Source organism: Artemia franciscana, chromosome 15 (assembly GCF_032884065.1).
Source record: "Artemia franciscana chromosome 15, ASM3288406v1, whole genome shotgun sequence".
Taxonomy (NCBI): Eukaryota; Metazoa; Arthropoda; class Branchiopoda; order Anostraca; family Artemiidae; genus Artemia; species Artemia franciscana.
This window is the reverse complement of record NC_088877.1, coordinates 38072776-38097996: the sequence shown is the minus strand read 5'-3', so window position 1 is coordinate 38097996 and position 25221 is coordinate 38072776. Positions and strand designations below refer to the sequence as shown.

At 35.6% G+C, this 25221-nt stretch overlaps 1 protein-coding gene across 1 annotated transcript in view; it reads right to left on the bottom strand.

The window, feature by feature from the left end:
• Window positions 1-22109, bottom strand: part of LOC136036439 (uncharacterized) — a 44283-nt gene extending 22174 nt beyond the window's left edge. The window contains exons 1-4 of the mRNA XM_065718675.1: window positions 21967-22109; window positions 13951-14158; window positions 4008-4143; window positions 909-1054 (exon numbers count right to left, since the gene is read on the bottom strand). Of these exons, the coding sequence (XP_065574747.1) occupies window positions 909-1054; window positions 4008-4143; window positions 13951-14158; window positions 21967-22010 (534 nt within the window). The 5' untranslated portion in view covers window positions 22011-22109. The remainder of the gene's footprint in view (window positions 1-908; window positions 1055-4007; window positions 4144-13950; window positions 14159-21966) is intronic.
• Window positions 22110-25221: the final 3112 nt, after the last annotated feature.

The following is a 25221-nucleotide window of genomic DNA, read 5'->3' as shown; positions in this document are numbered from 1 at the left end:
ACAGCCGGTGAAAACATTATATCAACCAAAAAAGCGCAACAATGGTGCATTAGTACCTTGAGTGGCAACCCCGCTGAGAATAAAGGGTTCAATTTTGGTCACATAGCTTTGGAGTCTATAAAAAAGAAGTCACTTCTCTGAACTTGTACTTCAAATACTCATGAACATATTCATATACTGAAGAAGGACCCTCCTCTTGGGTCTTCCCTCAGTCAGATGCTAATCAATTAAGTATGCCTTTTTTAACTTCGGTACAACAAAATAACCAACAGCTTAAGTAGATTTCCAAAGTAGTTGTCTTTGGAAATTGACTAATTGTTAATGTTTGAATTTTTACAGAGAGAAAGCGTGATCAAATTCAGGTTATTGATTTTGCTAACTTACTTTCACTCTTTAACTTGGGAGCACTGATAAAATTAAAGTCACTACTTACAGTCTCCCACTATAATATCCCCTCGCCCTATATAGCGGGAAATAAATTACCCGCTATACTACCTTAAATACCTTATCTTTAACTCTCCATTTTTAAGAAAATAAAAATCACCGTGATGTAATAAAAGTCTGCCGAATGTATCAGTTCCTTATGTTGACATTTCTCAATGTGAGCAGTTGAAAAGCACAAATCACTAAATATCGTTGACAGCAATAGTTACATTTTTTTTACTTAAGTACTTTTTTTATATTGCGCCATCTATATTTTATTGAAGTTAGATGACAGAAGAAAGCCAGGATTATTAAGAGTCGATCAAATCAATTTTGGTCATATAGCTTTAGAGTCTATAAAGTAACTACTTATATTCTCCCACTATAATATCCCCCTCGCCCTATATAGTGGGAAATAAATTACCCGCTATACTACCTTAAATACCTTATCTTTAACTCTTCACTTTTAAGAAAATAAAAATCACCGTGATGTAATAAAAGTCTGCCGAATGTATGAGGTCCTTATGTTGAGGTTTCTCAATGTGAGCAGTTGAAAAGTGATTGGCAGCTGCTAAGTTGGCACAGAGGGAACGTTGCTTGCCTCCATCAGTGATCAAAACAGCACAAGTTCCTGCGAAGAGGTCATACATAAGTGAAATATGTTGAGGACGCATTACCTACTCAGAACAAAAAAAGATAATTCCACCTTTAATTTTTTTTTTATATTAGTGTCAAATTACGCGACTCCCTCTTAGCATTAAACTCTTTTAAAGTCATATCTTAAAACAAGGATTAGTACCAAAAATATAATTGTTCTTGATTCAGAGCAAAAATTGATTAAGCTCACCTTAGGACTTTTTTTTTATCATTTCTTGAAGATATCATTTCTTGGACATTTCTTGAAAATAAGGGCTAGTCCCAAAAAAATCGAAGTCATCAAATAACAAATAATAATTTTTATTAATAATAGAAAAACAAACAATGATTGGCTTCTAAAATCGTACTTGCTTTTAAAAATCGCATTGGCTTCTAAAAATCGTTCTTTGATACGCATATTTCCTGAAAACATGGATTAAGACCAAAACTATTTTAGCCATTAGTTCAGAGTAAAAATCAATATAGCCCAGCATTCAAATTCTCGTTATATTTAGCGTCAAATTACTGTATAACCCTTAAAATCGTGTTTTCACACAAAAATTTCCAGGAAAGAAGATTAACACAAAAATTTCTGGCCATTGGTTCAGAGCCAAAATCCATCAAGCCCAGCATTGAAATTCCCTAGATGTTCGTGCCGAATTACGTGATTAACTCTTAACATTTTCTAGAATACTTACCCCCCCCAAAAAAAAACAAAAACAAACAAATCTCCAATTCGTAAATGAGTCAAAAAAATTCAGGTCTATTCTCTCCCAAAAACATGAAAAAATATTTCTTCAATTCATAAACTGGTCTTTAAAACGCATGTAAAACATCACGAAGTCACCAAAAGGTAAACCCTTTATTTTAAATATTTGGTAACCCCGTCTCTCCCCCTCCTCTACCAACAATTTTTTGGTAGACCCTCCCTACCCCCTGATGGAACAGAATCCTGAATGTAGCCCTGGCTAGTACGTTTATATATATACGCCAGCGTATCTGCTACTGCTACTAACAAATCACTGCATAACCAAGTCTCAAAGAGGCCTCCACTGTTACCTACGCTCCTCCTTCATTCTAATCGACTCAAAGATTCTTTGCGTCCCCCCATGAATTTTGGTTTCCATTTTTTTTTCTTTAGGACCTTTTCCCACATCATTCGAAGATAACCTGCTTTCCCTTTGGAGCTAGATGGCTGGCCAATATGATGTATCTTTGGCAATCTGTCAACATGTGGCAATCATCCGTTAAACGTGTCCTAGCCATCTCGACCTTTCTGCTATTAGAGCCCCAAAAAATGGTATCGAACGATATACGGTCGCATAGCCTTTCGAACGAAAAACGGCCAACATCAAACGGCAATGCGGGTCGACCGCTAAAATGCCATCCTACGGCCAATCAAACCAGTAGCCAGAACTATCCTTGGAAAATGTTTAGCAAATTTTTCCTTTTCCTTTCCAAGTGCCCACGCTTCCAATCCCTACTTGATCACGATTATGCCGAAGTTTTTAATATTCTGATCATAGACTTATCGTCTGACTTAGCACATGGTTTAAAAACCAATTTTCATATTCTTCCAAACATTTTCGAACTCTGACAAATCTGCTCAACCTTGTCTATTCTACTTTTCCATCTTCAGTAAATCAACCATTGTTACTAATAATACTACCAAATATCCAACAATACTTGTACTTGGGTCACGTTCAAGCCTTGTCCAGGCCCATCGTGGTATCCAGAATTTGTCGACATGCGTCTCTCCATTGCTCTCTTTCAAGTGCGATTGGCTCGATCAACTGGATCCATTGTCTATTCCATCGGTGCCCGTGCTTCTTGAAACCTCCCATTGGCTCGAGGTCGGCTCTAACTGTTGATAACCATGTCTTTTTTTGTCCTCCAGGCTTCTTCTTCCAGTGCGCAAGGGGTTGGCATTTCAAGCACTGTTTGCTGAACGAGTCATCCGGTCGGCGCAGTGTACTGCTACTTCGCAATCGATTTCCATTAAATTGTCCCATCCATCTTCTAAACAGCCAATCTATAAGTTTCCAATTTCATTATCAACTGTTCCCAGAAAGTTTCCCTTAATTCTAATCCTGTACCAACGTCATAGCTTCCAAGAAGGTAGTTACCCTTCATATTTACAGCTTTAGATAGACTCTAGACATTACAACTGTTCTTTACTTTTAACATCAATAGCAGCACTCTTATATACCCTAGTATCTTATATCGATCTGCCCGTTTTCGATTTGCAATAGTATGTTAACTTATGGGCCAATTTATGATCAAATAATGTCTTGATTATAACTGAATGATTATAATGACGAAAGCGCAGGAGTGCATAACTGTTGCTAATTTTCTTTTTATACCAAAATGAGTGAACAGAATTCTGTTATTAGTATCTTCCCAAGGCAAGAAAGGCTCCCAAGTCTCCTAATGCATTATAAACCCTGCTCCCTGTCTGTGTCACATCCTTCCTTCCTGAATAAACAAGTTCTATTTGTGTTCCCTCACCTTGGAAATGGATTTCTGAAACTTCAAACAAGTCCAGTTTAAAACTCCCGCAACTATCAGCACATCCTAAGACTCAAATATATCTTGCTCATGTTTACATTTCACAATATGACCACATTTTCTCCATAATAACAAAACAAACATAAACATTTTTGCATAATGGCCAATGGTCTACATAGCGAAGGTACTGAACTCCTGTTTCCCTTGTTACAGCCGAGAGTACAATGTGTGGCTGGAGGCAAATCCCCCGATGCTTCTCGTGTTTTTCCCCCAGGTTCGCCTAGGTACCCATTTGGAGCTGGATCGACTCTAACTGAGCTTACAGAGTCCGTCGCTGACCCCCCTTTCAAATCAAAAGACCAGCGACACCAGGACTCGAACCCCAGCCCTAACGGACAGAGCATTTCTGTGTTCCCATATATAATAAGCAAAAATCTTACCAGTTGCATCTTTCTCAGAGTATTCATAAACAACATGGACGCCGGCTTCTCTTGCTTTTTCTTCTAAAGTTTTGCTAAAAATATCGTTTCCTACACATCCTAAGAATGATGTTATATTTCGTTCAGGTAGAATCCACTGAAAAAAGAACGAATTTAGCAAGACCCTATTCCATAAATTCTAGTCTAGCTAGCCATATTTGAAGAAGGCAATGAAGCTATAACACAAAATAACAAAAAATATCCAGAATAATTCACAAACACTATGTGGATTCTTCGTTTTAGCGTGTATCTTTTCATATTAAAATAATTATACATACAAACATTTTTTTTCATAAATACAATTAAAGGGTGACAGTACGACTTAAAATAGGAAAATTTGGTTCCCCGTCCAGCAAAAATTGGGCAAAACGGACAAAAGATTGAATTTTGTTGTCCCCCACTCCCTAAGAACTTGAAAAACACATAATTTGGGGACGGGGTATTTTCAAAGAAAGGAAAAAACCTAGTTCCCCCCTTAGGTTTTTTAAAACTATTGCATGTTTATATAAAAAGAATAAAAAAACCTTTACTTTTACATTGCCGTGAATTGGCGCGCTAGTCCTCAATGATTCTGTTCTATGAGCATTTACAGTAGCGAAGTAAATTATAATAAAGCACGGGCAAGAGCTTGAACGTTACAATTAAGAGTTCTTCCAGGTCATGGAAATCGGTTTTCTTTTTCGTTTCAGATTTTGACGTATTGAAGCAAAAACTTTTAGATTTAACTTCAAAAAATAATTGAGAAACCAAGACGATGGGAATCTTCGGCCAGTAGAAAGGAAACAAATATTTCGGCATGGACCTCCCCAAAACCGATCTCAGCGCAAAAGAAGTTAAATATGAAACAATAAAAAAGTATTTTAAATATTTAATTTCTGTTCGTATTTTTTCGTTTTTTTTTCCAACTTCATGTATGGCTAGTGGTCCTTATAGACTAATGGCTAGTATTTCAATTATATAAATATATAAAAATAAAGCTTTGAGATTTGAAACCACTTCCTCGCTAAATCGAAGGATTGTTAAGCCAAAACAGAATGGGTTATGCTACATGAAAGATTTGAGTTAATCTGTGAAAAGTTTCATCATATATGATTAGAACAAAAACAAATATCAAGGTTAGCTATATATTGCGTCTTTTGATGCTACTCAGTAGCAGATCTAGGATTTTAAGAAGGAGAGAAGGCTGGAACTACAAAAAAGAAAAAGAAGCGAATGAATTTTTTACAGAATTAATGACCTATTTCATGATTATATGACATCATATAACATTCCGCCATTCCGACATTCCGAATGTCATCATATGACATTTTGATTTAAGTCAGAAAACAGGGATGAAAGTTTTAGAGACGAATGCCCCCACGAGAGCTATTTCCAAAAAACTATGAAGTTATATAGCTTTACCACAATGTTAAATCAACTGTCAATCTTAGAATTTTAACTTGGCGAGACTTTGGACCCTTATTTGGTCCAGCTTATTGTTTGTCAAATTGATTTACCCTTTTTGGGTCATATTTATTGTTTTACTGCAAAAAAGAGCAAAAACGGGACGTAAATTTTGAATTGAATTGTAAAAATAACACGTCTTGCAACCAACCAAAAAGAAAAAGAGGACAAACAAGAAAAAGAAAAGCAATTGCCGTCACTAGCGACACCGGAAAACTACACATAAAAACTACTTGAAAGGATGGATCCACTTATGGGACGAAGACTCTAATTTTTTCTCTTAAGCACTGTGGCTCTATCATGGCAACTCCACAAGAAGTATCAGTGCATTAACATCAACTTTCATACACACCCTCATTTGTCTCTCTGCAACTTTAATTAGAAGACTCAAATTTTTTCTCACTACTTGAAAGGATGGATCCACTTATGGGACGAAGACTAATTTTTCCTCTTAAGCCAGAATCTTCAACCATACCGTGGTTCTAAATATGCAAATGTGCAACTTCACACTGCACTGTGGCTCTATCATGGCAACTCCACAAGAAGTATCAGTGCATTAACATCAACTTTCATACACACCCTCATTTGTCTCTGCAACTTTAATTAGAAGACTCAAATTTTTTGTCGTAAGTCAGAATCTTCAACTGCACCGCGGTTCTAAATACACAAATATGCAACTTCACACTGCACTGTGCTCTATCATTGCAACTTCACAACAAGTATCAAAGCATGAACATCAACTTTCATACACAACCTTATTCGTCTCTCTGTAACTTTTTAGTAGCCCGCTAATAAGAAAAAGAAAAAAAATCAAAGTCACTCATGCAAACAAGCAACCATCCTTGCTTTTCAAACTCGAATGTTGTGTACCTCCAGGCAAGGCCGTATCCGGGGGGAAGCGGGTTCAGCATATAATTTTTTTTTACTCGTAAAACCGCAACAAAAAATTTATAAATGAATTTTGATGCGTTTTTAAGGATTTTTTGTAGATCCCCTCCGAACAGAAATCCTAAATACGGGATTTTTGGATTTTAATCCTGGATAAAGGATTTTTTGGATTTTTTGTAGATCCCCTCCGAACAGAAATCCTGGATACACCCTTGCCTCCAGGTATAGGTTTTTTCGAGAATGATGATTTCGGTGTACTTTTATTTCAATTTGACATAGAATTTGAAAATAATGGATTGATTGAAATCAGTTTTTATTTGGAATGTTTCCCCCCATACACAGTTTCTTCAATGGCCCGTTTTTTCCTTTCGATTGCTGGGCCAAGGCTTACTCTTGACTACTTTGCAGCAACATCATGATTTTAGAATAGCGTTTTTCTGCTTTTTTCTTCTTCTTCATCTCTGCTTTTCTTTTTCTGCTTTTCTTTTCTCTGCTTTGCTTTTTTCTGCTTGTCTTCATCATTTTCTGCTTTTTCTTGTAAATAATCGCCAATTAAAATTAAACAGTAAAATCTGTTAAAAGTTCCATACTTTCAAACTACGATATATATTTTGGATACTGTATTCCAAAAAAAATGTATGGAAAAGGCGCTTTACAGTATGTTGAATCAAGGATAATGCAGAATTAAGGATTTTTAATCCTTACAGAATTAAGAATGATTATCTGTACTAAATGAAACAAGATGACGGAGAAAATACATAGATATTAGATTTAAAATAACCATCTGTAAAGCAATCCAATGCTTCTGTTTTTAAAAAAATATTTGTATCATATGTTAGACCACATATATCACACGCCTGAGAACCCTCCAATCGCAGAGAATGAAAAGATGACAGTCAAATTTTACCAATAAAATGTCTTACAAATTAATAATAAATTCAATTTGAGAAAAGTGCATATTGAGGCCATAATTTTAAAATTTTTCCAGTTAGGGGTCATTCAGACCAGTTTCATGGAAGGAGAATCCCCCGATCCTTCCTGGGTTTCTGCAAGATGTATATATATATATATATAAATATATATATATATATATATATATATATATATATATATATATATATATATATATATATATATATACACACATATATATATATATATATATATATATATATATATATATATATATACACACATATATATATATATATATATATATATATATATATATATATATATATATATATATATATATATATATATATATATATATATATGTATATATACATATATTCCATTATAGGACCACCCCTTCTTCCAAACAAAACTCTGTTGCAGCAGTAGCTGCAATCGAGCGAAGAGCAAACTACGGCCCAAACAAAAATATGTAATGGTTACTGGGAAGTGTAAGTTTGAACCTTTCTCTTAACTCTACTTTTTAAAACAGTAAGAAACTTTAGCGTAAAGAGCGAGGCGTTGAGGAGGAAAAGCCCCTTTCATATACAGAGTAATTTCTGTTCGTTTTAAGTTTTAATGTCGCTCCTTACTTTCATTTAAAAAAAACTTGTTTTTTTATTTATCAGCATAAAAGAAAGAAGAACTTCATCATTTTCGATGCTTTATTTATTATAAATGTTTATTATTCTATTATTGGAGGTTGTTTTCTTTCTAATTAATACTACTTTCGGTGATCCAAAGAATCATTGATGTATGACATATGAAAATAAAGTTAGAAGAGGCTATAGTACTAGTTTATTCACACTGCCTAAACCTTAAACAATATGGGAATTTTTCTTGAGACAGATTTAGGACAACTACTAAAATGTAAAAAAAATTTCTGTGTAAGCCTAGTTGCTGTGAAAGAACGTTTTTCACATAAATATGTCTTCCTTACTTGTAAAAAAGCTTGCCTTCTCTCTCCTATGTTTGATTTCGTTTATTTTTCGTTTTTCTACGTATTTATTCAGCTCGTTTAAAATAAGTTGTTTTGTTTCATTTGATGATGTTTGATTTCGTTTGTTTAAATTCAGTGGTTTTGTTTTATTTGTTGATGTTTGATTTCGTTAGTTTAAATTCAGTTGTTATGTTTCGTTTGTTGATGTTTGATTTCATTGATCAATGTTTAATTTCGTTTTTCCAAATTTAGCTGTTTTGTTTCGTTTGTTGATGTTTGATTTCGTTTCTTTAAGTTCAGTTGCTTTGTTTCGATGTTTGATTTCGTTTATTTAAATTCAGTTGTTTTGTTTTGTTTGATAATGTATTTGATTTTTTTGTGTTTCATATACACCTCAATTTTGAGGGAAATAAATAAATAAAGTAACACCCTAATTCTGCCACAGGATCCTTGGGTCAAAGAGTTCTCTCCCTTCTCTCTTTGTCCCCTCTTCTTCCCTTCTCTCTAAAAGCTGTCTCGAGTACGTGTTTCAACGAGTGTAATAAAACTGAAGTCAGAACTCCAAAAAATTAATGGCTTTTCTTATCAGTATTTTCAAGGTTCCCGACCATATAATTTGCTGTCTTTACTAGCTTGTTAATTAATTATTGAATATTTTGTTTCTTTTATCAACAAACAAGAAAATGTTGGGACATGCAACATAATTAACTGATAACTGGAGAATAAAATAAGAAACTAGTGCATTAATGTTTTAAAAGTCAAATTTTTGAAAAATATGAACATGAAAAAAATTTACTTGAAAATACATCACACAAAAAAATTTTCTACTCATTAATTGAATTTGACAAATTTGACAAGGTTAAAATTTGACAATGTCGAAGATGGATGGAATAATTTTAGGAAAACAATTTGTGAAATTGCTGATAGTGTCTCAGGGAAAAAAGTTAGAAGCGCAGCTAGGATTATGTAAGCTTTATGTTTAATAGACAGGAGCAGGGACCTGTACACTGGAAAATGAAAAATGTGTGATACCTTGGACTCACGTCAAGGAAGATTTGTTTTGTAAGAAAAATTAAATATGGTGGGTCTGAGGTTAGAAATAAGTTACTGAAGATTATAAATATGATTTTGAAAAAGGGAAAGTATCTAGCGATTTTCAAAAAACTTTAATTAAAGCAGTTTTTAGAAAGGTGATAAGAGAGAGCGTGGTAATCATCGAGGCATTAGTCTGGTGTCTGTAGGTAGCAAATTACTTAGTAATAAGATACTTTTCGGACTGGGAGATGCTGCAGACAAAGTTATAAGAGAAGAACAGGGCAGTTTTAGAAAAGGTGGGAGTTCTGTCAACCATGTTTTTACTCTTAGGTTAATAATTGAAAAGTGGCTGAGTTATCAAACACCTTTGGTCCTCAGTTTTATAGATTATGAGCAAGCGTTCAATTCTGTTGATAGAAGAGTTTTAGCAAAGATCTTATCCATGTACGGTATACCAGACAAATAAATTGATGGGATGAGCGCTATGGATGAGAATAAGACTGCTGCAGTCAGGGTAGGAAATGAGGTTAGCAGCTGGTTTCGTATTAAATCGGAAGTTTAGCAGGGTTGTGTTCTATCCCCCCTTTACATGGATTATTTTGATTGACTGTCTTAAGGAGCACAGGAGCAATGAGAGACCACAGAATCAAACGGGGAGGAAAAACGCTCCTGGACTTAGACTATATTGATGATGTAAGCATCCTAGATGAAAGTGAGAGCAAAATGAATGAGCTTTTAGAGGTTTTGCAAGTTCGAGGTGCTAGAATAGATTTGGAAATTAATGTTAAGAAGACTAAGTTAGAAAGGCTGAAAAGGTGATGTTTGGCAAAGGAAAGATTGATCAGCTTCAATTACCTTAGATGTATTATTAGTAAAGACGGTGGGAGCAGTGAAGATGTTAAAATAGAATAGCCAAGGCTCAGGATTTTTTTTTTTCACAGTAAAAAAAAGTTTGGAAGAATAGGACGATAAATCTACAAACCAACTTTAAAATTTTGGAAGCTACAGTGATGACAGTTGTCAAGCATGGCTCTGAAGTATAGTTGCTCCAAAAAGCAGATGAAGGTTTGCTAGATATTTTCAAGAGAAATTGCCTATGGATTCCCTCTGGGTACCCGGAAGACGACCTCATTTCAAACACTAGGCTGCACGAAAAGTGTGGCCCGATCCACTTTCTATGGCTATCAAGAGAGAAAGGTTGCGATGGCTAGGGCACGTTTTGCAGATAAAATATGACAAATTCCCAAAGATCATTCTTGTCTGCCAACCGTCTAGGACTAAACAAAAAGCAGGTCGTCCGTAGTTGGGTCAAGAAGATGTCATAAAGAAAGATTTAAAGGAAATGGAAACTTTCTGGGAGCATCCGTAGCTGCGTTGGCCTCAGGCAACTTGATGCTCTGGTGAGTTGTTGATAGTAGTAGTAGTACTTTCAAATAACTATAATAGCCTGCTTTCAGATTTTCAAGCATCTATTTTACTACCAAGGTTTTACTTTCACTTTTGCTTGGGAGAGGTTTATTTGAACAAAAACTGAAAAGGGCCTGAACTTCTGTGAGAAATAACCTGTGATGCTTCTCATTCCTAAGAGGATGGATGTCAATTGATAAGTTTGTTTATTAGAAGGATAAAAACTCAAAAGTAGTGGCAAATTAAGTAGAAAATTAGAACATTCTAACAAAAATTGTAAACTACTCAAAACTTCAGGGAGTAGGGGCTCAAAGGGTCCTAAGCATCACTACCCCCCCTTAAATCTTATCTCCTAAATATTATCATCAAAAAATCGTTTGCCTATTTCAAGACAATTTCTATATAAACCGCCTATTTTGGATATTTGGACAAATTCAACTCCTCTCCCCAAGTTTCTTTCTATATGGATACCAGATTAATTGTTTAAATTAATTTTGTACAGTTTAGAGCAAACTCCAGACAATATAGCTAATAACAAACAGAGAGCTTGAATTACGTCACAATAAAAGAAGGAGGGAAATATTGTTCTCAAATTAAATTTCTCTAAAAATTTCCTCATAGGAAATATAAAAATATAGAAATAAAAAATATAATAAAATATAAATATATTTATAAAATAAATAAATATAAAAAATATAATAGAAAAAAATATATATATAAACATAAAAAATATAAAATATAAAAATATAATATAATATAAAAATATAAAAAATATAAATATAAAAAATATATAAAAATATAATATAGAAAATATAAAAAATATAAAAATATCCTCTTTATTATTTGGATGATGAAAAAGCAGAGTGGTCTTTGTATTCTTAATATTGAATCGTTCCGCGTTTTAGAAAGAACGGCAAGTGTTTAAAAGGAAAGAATTGTTGACATATAAGTCTTCAATTAATCCTTCATAATTTAGAAAGAAATTACAACGTTAGAAAATACTTGATTAAAGAAAACAAAAAGCTTAATAAGAAACAAAGACAATTGCTTGAGAAGAAAGGAAATTAGTAAGTGAAGTGCATAAATATTTTAAAGAATGGCTTTTCTTATCAGTATTTTCAAGGTTCCCGGCCATATAATTTGCTGTCTTTACTAGCTTGTTAATTAATTATTGAATATTTTGTTTCTTTTATCAACAAACAAGAAAATGTTGGGACATGCAACATAATTAACTGATAACTGGAGAATAAAATAAGAAACTAGTGCATTAATGTTTTAAAAGTCTAATTTTGAAAAATATGAACATGAAAAAAATTTACTTGAAAATACATCACACAAAAAAATTTTCTACTCATTAATTGAATTTGACAAATTAAGGTTAAAATTTGACAATGTCGAAGATGGATGGAATAATTTTAGGAAAACAATTTGTGAAATTGCTGATAGTGTCTCAGGGAAAAAAGTTAGGAGCGCAGCTAGGATTATTAGTAAAAAAAAAGCTTTATGTTTAATAGACAGGAGCAGGGACCTGTACACTGGAAAATGAAAAATGTGTGATACCTTGGACTCACGTCAAGGAAGATTTGTTTTGTAAGAAAAATTAAATATGGTGGGTCTGAGGTTAGAAATAAGTTACTGAAGATTATAAATATGATTTTGAAAAAGGGAAAGTATCTAGCGATTTTCAAAAAACTTTAATTAAAGCAGTTTTTAGAAAGGTGATAAGAGAGAGCGTGGTAATCATCGAGGCATTAGTCTGGTATCTGTAGGTAGCAAATTACTTAGTAATAAGATACTTTTCGGACTGAGAGATGCTGTAGACAAAGTTATAAGAGAAGAACAGGGCAGTTTTAGAAAAGGTGGAAGTTATGTCAACCAAGTTTTTACTCTTAGGTTAATAATTGAGAAGTGGCTGAGTTATCAAACACCTTTGGTCCTCAGTTTTATAGATTATGAGCAAGCGTTCAATTCTGTTGATAGAAGAGTTTTAGCAAAGATCTTATCCATGTACGGTATACCAGACAAATAAATTGATGGGATGAGCGCTATGGATGAGAATAAGACTGCTGCAGTCAGGGTAGGAAATGAGGTTAGCAGCTGGTTTCATTCCAGTATTTTCAAGGAAAGAATTGTTGACATATAAGTCTTCAATTAATCCTTCATAATTTAGAAAGAAATTACAACGTTAGAAAATACTTGATTAAAGAAAACAAAAAGCTTAATAAGAAACAAAGACAATTGCTTGAGAAGAAAGGAAATTAGTAAGTGAAGTGCATAAATATTTTAAAGAATGTGGACATACAAAACTTAAATTCGGCTTTCTTAATTTAGAAAGAAATTATGAAATTAAAAAGAATCAAATTGAAGAAACTTAATAAGAAAGAAAGGAAATTGTTGGAAAAGAAAAGCATTCAAATATACATAAATATTGTAAAGAATGTGGACATGCAAATATTGAATTTAGCTTTCTTAATTTTGAAAGAAATTGGGAATTAGAAAAGAATCAAGTTAGAGGAACTTAATAAGAAAGAAAGGCAATGTTTGAAAAGAAAGGTAATTTAAAAATGAAGTACATAAATATTCTCAAGAATGTCGACATACAAGTCTTCAAAAAGAGCTGACTTAAGGAACTTAATAGAAATGAAACCAAATTTCAAAAACAAGGGTAATTTAGAAATCAAGTACATAATTATTTTCAAGAATGTGGATATACAAGTCTTCAATTTAACTTTCTTAATTTGGAAAGAAAAATGTTTAGAAATGGAAAAGAATCAGCATAAATGTTTTAAAGAATATCAACATACAAGTCTAGAACTCAGCTTTCTTGATTTAAAAAGAAATTAGGATATTCAAAAAGAATCTAACTACAAGAAATAATTCAAAAGAAAGGCAATCATCTGGTCTCAGACAGGAACTTTTTTTTTTTTTTTTTTAATGTACATGACTATACTTTTAATTTGTTATAGGCTGTTATAGTGCTGAATTTCAGCACTAGTTACATAATATTGTAAATGTGGCAATGGATTGCATCCAGGACTTCTTTTCTGGAGAGGGGTTTTACAAAATGATTTTCTTGGGGGGGGGGGGGGGGTACAGCAAAAAACTTAACTTTAGAAACCACATCAAAAATGGGTTTATATTCGTTTTGTTGAATTTCACGAGTCGGACAAACATTTCGGGGGGGGGGGGGGGGATTCGAACCACTTTCCCTCTATATGGCCTTGACTTTTTTTGTACCTGAGCAATTCTTAGGGTATTTTGTCCAGACCCTCCAGCAATATATTCAACTGTGTGATTTGCCACCAATTCTTCATATAGTGGACGATGGCTTTCATCAGCTAGGATGGCATCATTTGGCTTCAAAGCGTACTTCTTAAGGAGTGCTTCATCAACAGAGGCTGATATGTCCAAAAGGGGGTTGCAAACGCCCACAAGCATCCTCTCCCTAAAACAAAATCAGATAATTCATGGCATGCTGTTTACCAATTCATGCCTTTCAAAAATCATATTGGGGAATAAGGTAGATAGTACCCCCCTCCAATATCAGCCTAAAGGAATCCCAAATTAAAATTTAACATGGTGTGTCCTTTTTCAGTTTGTAAAAAACTGCGACTTCAGGCCCAGTTACCAAAATAAAACTAAACCAATGAGTCAATGAATAAAAATAGATTTTGTCAGGATTCTGATAAAATATGTTGATACTATCCAAAATTTGGCTGGTTGTAACACATGACATCTTAAGTGATACAATACTACAAAAGAGAAAAAGAAATTGAGACACCCATCTACAGCACTGACAAACTTTCCATTAAATGCCACAATTTGGAAACGGACTAAAAAATAAAATAGCATAAAAAATACTCATCAATGCTACCAAAAAATCCGAAATAATACAAGAGATGGTAACTTTCTGGAAGCTAGAATGAACACTCCAAGTGACCTTACTTATTCTCTGAAACAGATTATAGCTTGTACAGCTGCCTACCATTTTTCTGAAAGGCAGGCTAAATAAGATTATAATTATGGAAGTGTACAATTGTGAAGCTGCAACCCTTCAAGAATTAAAGATTGGAAAAAGTTAAGCAAGGTGATTAAAACTTTACAGAATGAATTTGTTTCATTCTCTAGTTTCTCCTTACTTGTGACATTGAAAAAGATTGAGCAAAATAGGGCAAAACGTAGAAGGTTCAGTCTGCTATAGATCCTGGAAACCACCTTAACAAACCCTACGGTCCAAGAGAAGTGAAGTTGAAGCAAAACATGGACTTTATTAACAAGTCTTTTAAGCCTGAAAAAAAAATGCAGTGGGGTATACAACTGAAAGCACCTTCTCATGTTATTTGGGTTTCAGATTTGCAAAACTCAAAAGCAAATCAACCCAAAAGCTATGTTATGAACTACAATAAGTCTTATCATAAGAAGAGAGAAGCCATTATCTACCAATATAGAGAAAAGACAGGTACAGCGTATCAAAACAGAATCTTTATATCCTTAGAAGTATAAATGGGCTAGAAATAAGTGTTTCAAAAGACTTACTGGATCTTAATCTGGGCCAGAACCCCTTACTGATAGTTTTATTTACTGAGCCCAGCAATTTATTTTCAAAATAGAATTAATACTCTAAATAGTAGCTTTACTTTTCCAATTCTTAAAATTTATTTAAAACCTACTTTTTTTCCCCTGGACTCCAAAAATACTTCACCTTGTTGAGAATTCTTCAACCTAGGACACTCATATTATTTAATTAAATCAAATAAAATCATTAATTTTCTTTACACTGAATAATGATAAAAAATTATTTATATTATTTAAGATTATTAATATGAATAAAATTATTTAATAATAATAAAATTATTAAAATTCAATATAAAACAAACAATATAATTTAATTAAAATTATTTAATGTAATATTGTTTAATATAATCATACTACCTAGGACCTTTCAAAACTCATAAATTGCAATTGAGCTCAGTTGGAGCCGAAAATGCTTTATTTGTACTTCATTCAAGCAGGAGATCTATTTTGCAAGGTTAAACATTTATAAAACAAAGATTCTAAAGGTTGTCAAAGGGCAGTGTCCTCTAGAGGGAGAAGGAGTAGAGGTTGGTACTTCAAATTATCTTCCCAGGGCGTACTTTAGTCTGTTGATCCATCCTTGAAAGTGTCATTTTCTTTATCTAAACACTGTCCAGATAGCAAGAAGTAGCTTGTCTAGAATTTTACCAAACTTAGCCTAGACAATATCTGTTCAAGATTGAGCCTGTCTACAATTTAGGTGCCTTTTTTTAGGTATCAATCTAGGTACAATTTAGTGCATTTAGTGCAAACACCACTTGGCTCAAACACTCAAACTAACCGCATACTTACTAATAAAATTTATACAAATTGAATACCCTAGTGAACAGATTACCATAAGCCTAAAATTGAGGCTGTTGAGAAGAAAACATCTTTAAAAAAAAAAAAATCTTACCTTAAATTACACATCCAGCAAGTCTGCTGTGGAACATCTTGCTGGTGATTTTCCAGGTAATATAATACAAGTTGAAATGGTGAGCAACTGTTCAACTACCATAGCAACTAGGTATCTTATCCTATTTATGATTCCTTTTAAGTGATTATTGGGAGATTTCAGGTTTCCTTCAAATGAGCTTTAGTCAATTTGGTTTGTCTTTACTTCCATTAATCAATTAGCATCATCATGCTAAGTTCTTTCATAACATCATCACCAAGCTCCTCAATGCTGGTATACCTGTTGACCTGATTCTCCTTGATCTATTTAAAGCGTTTGATAAGGTCCCCCACCAAAGGCTCCACATAAAGCTTCTCTCCACAGGCCTGAACAAGACAGTGGTCAGTTGGCTCATGTATTTTCTCACTAAACACACACAAAGGGTCACATTGTTTGAATCAGGTGGTCAGAAGATATACTCCAAACCTTGCAATATCATCAGTAGTGTCCCACAAGGTACAGTCCTTGGCCCAACCCTCTTCTTGATTTACATCAATGACTTAGTCACCAGGGTCAGCAACAATATTACACTATTTGCTAATTATTCTAAGATTTTCCATTCAGCACGCAGCACAAGCCTCCAAGCAGATCTCAACCATGTCAACAAGTGGGCTGAAGAGTGGCCACTGTCATTCAACATCAGCAAATGCTGCACCTTGCACTTTGGACCAAAGAACAAAAACACAGTGTACTCAATGTGGAATCCTGACAAGCAAACAAGGATTGGTCTTCAAACCCACAATGAAGAAAGGGACTTAGGTATACTTGTTGATAATCAGCTCAAGTTTTACTCCTACATAAGGAATGTGGGAACCTAAAAAGGAACCTAAATCTAACACAGGACTTGGCCTACTCAAGAGATCTATTACAAGCAGATCACCCAAAATCTTTCTTAAACTTTATAAGGCCATCATAAGACCCAACCTTGACTTTGGAAACTACATAGCCGCTACCCAATATAAAGGCAATATAAGACTTCTTGAGGGCATGCAGAGGCATGCCCCCAAGGTTATAAATGGGCTGAAAAACCTCCCCTACAGTGAAAGACTAAAAAAGCTCAAACTACCCACTCTGGTGTACTGCTGCAGACAAGGTGACATGCTGCTTACCCATAAACTCTCCAATGACACATCTAGTCTCCTCAACCTGAATAAATCCTACCAATCCCATACATGAGGCCATTCAAAAAAACTTCCTAAATGCCAGATGAACACAAGAATGTGTCAAAACTTCTTCTCCAAAAGAATTATCAACAACTGGAATTTCCTCTCCAAGTCTACAGTATAAGCAACTTCACCTGTAACTTTCAAGAAGTCACTGGATAATGATTGGTCATGCAGGAACTAGAAATACTGCTGGTATGATCCAGATCAGTAACAGGTGTCAGTCATCATCACTCATGGAGCAACACAGATCCATTGGACCTTATCACTCTGAAGTGCAAATTAAGGTAATTACTGTAATATTCAAGACAAGCAACTTTTTGCTATCTTAGAAAGTAGTTAGGTTGGAAAAACGAAACTTTCAGGGATAGGTCTACAGACTAAACTATGTCCTAGGAAGGTATTTTGAAGTACATATCTCTAGTCCTTCTTTCTTAGAGGGCACTGGCCTTTGACAAATTTTGCCTTAAATTAGGCCTACCTTAAATCACACTTGCCAGCAATAAACACAAGTCCTGTGAATGAAATCTTAGTTTTAGAAAAGTGGAACATTACAAAATAGCCTAGATATTTTGCTTAAATAAAGTACAAGAAAAGTATTTTCAGCTTCACAACATGGCCTAATCCCAATTTATGAGGTTTCAAACATATGCAAGTACATTTCCTGGTAAAACTTTACTTTCATCACAAAAAACTAAAATATCCTCCCTTCAAACTTTTAACACCACAGAAGCTTGCCCTTGACTAACCATAACTTCTGGGGAAAATAGGGTTGCAAAGATGAAAGATCATAACCATAAAAAATAAGGTTTAACCAATCAGCAAAAAGTATGTCATAAACATCAACTAGCAATTCAATCAATCAGCAAGTACTTCCTAGTTATACTTCCATTCTTGTGTTGACCATTCACTGTCAGGATGGTTTTTAAAGCTGTTTGTGGTTTGGGCAGCAATGGTATCTGGAAGTAATTTGTTCCATAGGTTGAAAACATGGTTGGTCAGAAAATGGGTGCATTGCCACTTAGAGGAGACTGGATAACTGTAAGTTATGTCCCCTTGTATGAGAGTCCTGAGATGCCAGGTGAAGGAGATTAGGAAGTGCCTTTGAATTAATAATTTTATGAAACCAGAATGGCATCACCCTGTCTTCTTCTATAAACCAGAGTGGCAAGTTTCAGCTTGCACAGCCTTGAAGGGTAAGGGAGTTCATGCAATCCACTCACCATCTTGGTGGCTCTTCTCTGGACATTTTGATAATTTTAACATGTTTTTTTGAGAAGTGGGAAGCAAGGACCATACCTGTCTCCAGCCTTGGCTAAACAAGTCCTTTGTACAAAAGCCTCAGATTTTTAGGAGAAAGGGAGGAAATTGTTCTTTTTATGAGTCCTAGTGATGAGCTAGCTGATGCTGCTGCCTTCTTTGCATGAGTGCTAAATTTAAGATGCTTGTCAACAATTACTCCTAGGTCATGATCTTCCAACATTGGAGAAAGGGATTGACTGTAAAGAGTGTAAGTTGAATTGATATTATTGTGTTGAAAGCATAAAACATGGCATTTTGACACATTGAAAGTGAGTAGCCAAGATTTTGCCCACATGCTAAGGAGATCAAGGTCTTTCTGAAGTTGGGAAGTATCCTCAAGAGTGCTAGCTAAACCAATTACCTTGGAATCATCAGCATATAGTCATTTTGCTTTTAAGGGCTAGAGGAGCATCATTTATGAGAATATTGAACATGTTGGGGCCAAGCACACTGCCCTGTTGTAGTATAGAAAGCTACTTTTTCCATTTTACTCTTTGAGGCTCTAGGCCAAATAATTATTAAATAAATATAGAATACAGTCCTAACCCTGCTGCCTGCAGAGCTCATGTACTAGTACACTTTGCTCTATAGATAATGTTACCTGTAAGCAAAATCAGACATTGCACTGCCTACCTTTCTAAATGAATACCATCTATTTCCTGATTATTGCTCTGATTTGCCAGTTCAAATTTCATCACAGGCCAATGTCACAACAGCTATTATTGCCATTGTTCAGAAACAGCTGGCTAGTTTAAACTCAAAAGTGAAAGTGAACCATCTTGGATTTTAGCATTAATGGATGCATGACTTTTTAATTATCTTTTGACTTTCAAAAATAAAAACAAATCTACCAGTGATGACTGGAATTAGTATTTAAAATATAATTTCATTCATATGAAACATACAACAACATCATGTCTCCAAATTAGCATGGCTTCCAAAATGGCCATTCCATGGACACAAACCTAATAGTCATACAATGAAGTCACCAAACTACTGGAAAAAGGGACACCCATGGACATGATTTTGTTGGATCAAGCAAAAGTATTCAACGAAGTCGCACACCTAAGGCTAAAAAGAAAGCTTCAGGCTTGTCATATCCACTTGGACATCATTGAATGGATTGTAGACTTCCTGGGAGAACAAACCCAAAGAGTTGCTGTTATTAATGATAAAGGAGTACATGTACTATCGTCACCTATACCTGTTCTTAGCAGAGTTCCCCAAGGAACTGTGCTTGGGCCATCACTTTTCAACATATATATCAATGATGCTCCTGAAATACTCCAAAACCTTCTCACACTCTATGCAGACGACTCTAAGCTCATCAGGGCAGCATCATCTTGGGCGGAGGCTGCATCAATCCAAGCTGATCTTGACAGGCTGGATGACTGGGCTAGACAAAGGCTACTTGAATTTAATTCAAGTAAATGTAAAGTTTTACATTTTGGCAATAAAAATCAAAAACATATTTACACCATGCAAAACCAAATAACTGGTCAAAGAGAACCCCTAGTTGCAGTTACAGAGGAAAGAGACTTGGGTGTCATAGTTGACTGCCAGTTAAAGTTTCAAAGTCATACTGAAAAGATTGTAGCTAGTGCAAACTGCACTTTAGGGACAATTAAACAAACATTCACAACTAGATCTCCACAAACAATCACCAAGCTATACAAAAGTATTGTCAGACCAAGGCTAGAAACTGGCATGTCAATTGCATCTCCCTTCTATAAAGTGGACAAGGACATGATAGAGAAAGTACAGAGGAGAGCAACAAAGATAGTAGATGGGTGCCAACATCTTCCTTACCCAATGAGACTGCAAACTCTGAACTTATGCAGTATGACTTACTGAAGAAAAAGGGGTGACATGATTAACACTTACAAATTGATTCACAACAATCCAATTCATGGTCTCTTCATCATCAATTCATCACAGTGGACAAGGGGTCATTCTAAGAAGCTCATAAAGGTTAATGCTCAGAGGAGGGAATGCCATCACTTCCTAACCAACCGGGTAGTAGACCAGTGGAACTCCCTGAGCAATCATACTGTATCCAGTAAGACTGTCAAAGAATTCAAAGTCTCACTTGACAAGGAGTGGAGCAATAAGGAATGGAGGCTAGAATGGGACACCTTGGAGTCCCAGACCAGAAAATAAACCCTAGTCAATAAAACCAAATCAATATTCAAAACAATTCCAAATCAATCCACATGGCAATTTTTGAAGAAATGCTGAGCAATGCTACAGGATGGAAAATCCTTCAATTACTCCAAGTTGCAATTTAAGGTAATTTAAGGTAATATTGTACAACCTTAGCTTTTTTGTAAACTTCAAAACCCTGGCCACTTTATGCATTTTTAGTTTGCCCCTTGGAGGAGGAGGGTCAACCCAAAATGGATCTGCTTCTAGAACTAGCATTTCTAAGTGCTACACCATGGAAATTATATGGTGTTTTGTAGCATAGTTTCCAGTTTAGACAGCTTGTGATGAAAGTAAAGAATTACTGATTTCCTAAACTTACAAAAAAAGTCAATTAATATTTCTTGACATTCTACTCAAATAACAGTTTGAATGGTTTTAAATGGTTTTTGTTTGAATGGTATTTTCAAAACTAAAACCAGAGAAAAAGAAACTAAAAACTGAAAATTAAGGTATGATATTGTTAGTCAAGATTCTAATAGGTATAGACTTGTCTAGTAGGCAAATTTCTAAGATTTGGAAATCAGAAGGTTAACACAGTAGCTTGGCAATACCTTTCCAGAGTATAATTTTGACCTGGATTCCTTACTGAAAGCTTTATTTCACTAATTTAGCCTAAGCACTTTCCTAGACAGCAAAAAGTAGTTTGTTTGAAATTTTACCTTCTTTACTCGGATTACTAACATAATCATGGATATAAAGAGGGTAGCCTAATAGTCCTCCCCCTATTACTTTCAAACAAGAGAGATTAGATATGGATTGCAGTAGAAAAGTAATTTACTAGAAGTGTAGTTACCACACAGAAGACAGTTACCACAGGAACTTGATAATATCTCCCAGAGTATGTTTTTACCCCTGGATTCATTACTAAAAGGTTCATTTTCTTAACACCTTTCCAAGATAGCAAAAAGTTGCTAAACTAAATTCTTACTACATATACTGGCAGCACTCGGAACCACAATTAAACTAGGTCTAGTCTCATGTAGGCCTATCAACAATTAGCCTAAGCCCTACACATAACTACGAATTTAACTATGAATATAATTGTAGCAAAAAAAGTAAGTTATTGGCGCCTACCTTGGGCTTCCATTATGTAGCACTAAAGACCTTAATGAAGTCATTTTGAAGCTTAGCGTAATTAGCCTGGAGTAATCTTTCAGGACTGAAGCAACAGTATGTGATACACGTGTCAACCGGTTTGTAATTGTGATTTCTCGTAAAAAAAAGTTAGAAGAAGAAACGACATAAATAAAAGCGGCAAGAAACCACCGTCAAAGAGGGGTTTACGAATTACTTAACCTGTCTAGTCTACACTTAGCCTCATAAATTTGGTCTATTTTTTCCACTGTCCAGTCTCCTAGAAACATGACCACTAAAATTTTGTTTCAGCTTAAGTTAATAAAAATAAGCTCTGAATGGCTACCAGAGGTCTGCATAACGCAGATGCCGATCTTTTGATTCTCTGCCTTCGGCTGTGAGTGAAATGCATGGTTGGGGGCAAATCCAGAGGTGCCATTTGGGGGGGAGGCAGGAGTGGGCAAATGCCCACCCCAGGTTTTCCATGGGGTCAAAGCTTCCACCGCAAAGAGCCCTTTGCCAGCCATAATAATGACGCTATTTGCTATTAACCATTGTAAACTTTGAAAGTAAGTTAGATACATAATTAAATTCTCAGTTCTATCAAATACCCATTTCCTAGATGGTTCAAATTATATTATAATTAATATTATAAATATTAAATATTAATATTATAAATTCTGAATATTTGCAGTAATTCCTCTAAGTTGACAGATTAAAATAAGTCAGTTCCTGGCAAATGTTTCAATGTTTATTTCCTTGTTTTATGGAATATAAGCCACCGTTTTAGATTACTCGAGTCAGTTCTTAGTCTGTTTCTGTCCTCGTTTTATGTACATTGACTGTATCATATGTGTGAATAAACATTTTTATACTCGACACATAAACCTTCTGAAAGTTAGAGACGATTGACATCCTCTACCGGTCAAACCCTAGATTGTAGGCCAACGCTACCATGAGACTCTAAAGAACATCACAGAGAAAGTCACACTTTACAGAGAGAAGTAGAAGACTTTACACCATTAAGCATATTAACCTAAGGTATTAACAGACATTAGCATTAGTTAGTATAAAGTCATCCTAAGGATTGGGATTGGAGTGACAGAATTGTTTGTGATCTTGTTGTTTCAATATTTTATTTGTTTGTTATCGTGAGTTTGTCAGGAGCTCAAAAGCGCAAATTGGCAGCATTGAAGAAAGAGAAAGAGGCAGAAAATCAGTCGTCCCTGAGTCGATGGATTAAGAAACAGAAACCGTCACCATGTGAACCGGTTCAGCGAGTGACGGTCCCTCAGATCGAGTATGCAGGAAACGAGACACCCCGGGGAACCGCTACGAGTGTCGAAGGTCTGTTGGAGCCTCAGTTTCGGCTAAATACGCCTCAAGATAAAGATTATCGCTGGTCCAGCGACCCTACGGACATTTCTTTGTCCTCTCTCGATCTACCATCCCAACCGAAACTAGTACAATAACCTGCGCAAGTGACGGCAAGCCAAAAAGGTCATTCAATGCTTCATATTATGGAAAGCACCCGTGGCTGGAGTACTCTGTCCAGGATGATTTTGTTTACTGCTTCTGCTGCAGACACTTTGGCGGCATATAATCTTCCCGGGCAGAGGTATGGGTCTAGACCTTTCATAGATGTCGGCGTGATAAGATGGAAAGACATCTCTAACATCCTTGAACAGCATAATAGAAGTGACCGCCACAAAGACAGTTCAGTTTCATGGACGAAGTTTAAAGCCATACAAACCAAGAAGGTGCAACCAATCGCGTGTGTTTTAATGACAGACAGAGACAATGAAATCAAGGAGAACAGAGAGCACGTAAAAGCCTTATTAAAAGTAACAGCTCTATTGGGGTGACTCGGCACTGCCTTTAGGGGGCACGACAAAAGAGAATCTTCGACAAACAAGGGAACTTTCGTCGAGACGTGCAATCTTCTCGCAGAGTACTCTCCTACGCTTTTCAACAAGCTACAGAGACGGTACGGTCACTACAAAGCCCATTAATACCAGAACGATCTTATTTCGGTGATCGGTTCCAGGCTTTAGCGCACGATAGTGCAGGAATTAAAAAGCGCCAAATACTTTGCTGTTCTGGTCGACGAAACAAAGGACATCTCGAAGAAAGAGCAGCTTGCCATTCTTCTAAGGTATTTCGACGAAGGAAAAGTAAAAGAAAGACCAATCGGATGCTATCACATGAAGAGCCTGGATGCTGAAAGTCTAGCAAATTTCATTCATGACACAGTGACAAGAATTGGACTCGATTTGAACTACTGTGTCGCGCAGTGCTACGACGGAGCAAGCGTAATGAGTGGCCCATTCTCCGGTGCTCAAGCTCGTTTGAGAGCGAAATCTCAACAGGCATTCTACATTCATTGGCCTGCACATAAGCTAAATTTGATCATTGCGAGCTGTGTTGAATATGTCGGCACTGTTGGTACTTTTTTCTCACTGGTCCAGACTCTATACACATTCATTTCCAACAACAACACTCGGCACCAGTTGTTTGTTGAGGTCCAGAAAACTGCCGAACTGCAAGTTCTGGGGCTGGAAAGAAGTGCTGCCACACGATGGTCTTACTGGTATCGATCTATATTGAAGTTTAGACTCTGATATGAATGCATTTTAGCTGTACTGCCTGCTGTAAGCGAGGGAGCCGACGGCGAAGCACGGGCAGAGGCAGCTGGGCTCCAGAAGAAGATGGAATCGTTCCTTGTTATCTTCCAATTGCACTACATAGAAGCAATTATGTGAGCGATGAACTCGCTGTCTCAGCAGCTCCAAGCCGTCCACTTGGTTATTTCCCAATCGCGCATCCTGATTCAGGTCACAAGAAGCGAACTCACCGACCTGCGTTCAGATTCTTCATTCGTATTGCTTTTCGAGAAGGCTGAAGAGTTTGCGACATAACTCGAAATCGAAGTACCTGCTGTGAATGAGCCTGCGACTAGACCCTCCTCTGTTGGTCAGAAAGGACGACCTTGAAGAACTCAAAAGATCACCAAGCATCTGAAACAATTTGTGACAACTTTGACCCTAGGAAAGAATTTCATCGAATCTGGAAATCAGACTACTACTTTGGTGGATGTACTGAAGCAAGAATACTTCAAAACTTTTGACCGTCTACTAGCCGAATTTGACAGAAGGTTCACAGATAACTTGCCAGTGCTGAGTATGCTCGAAGCCTTGGATCCAAGCTCAGCCAAGTTTATAGACACAGAGCTGCTCAAGCTTTTATCTTCTCTTT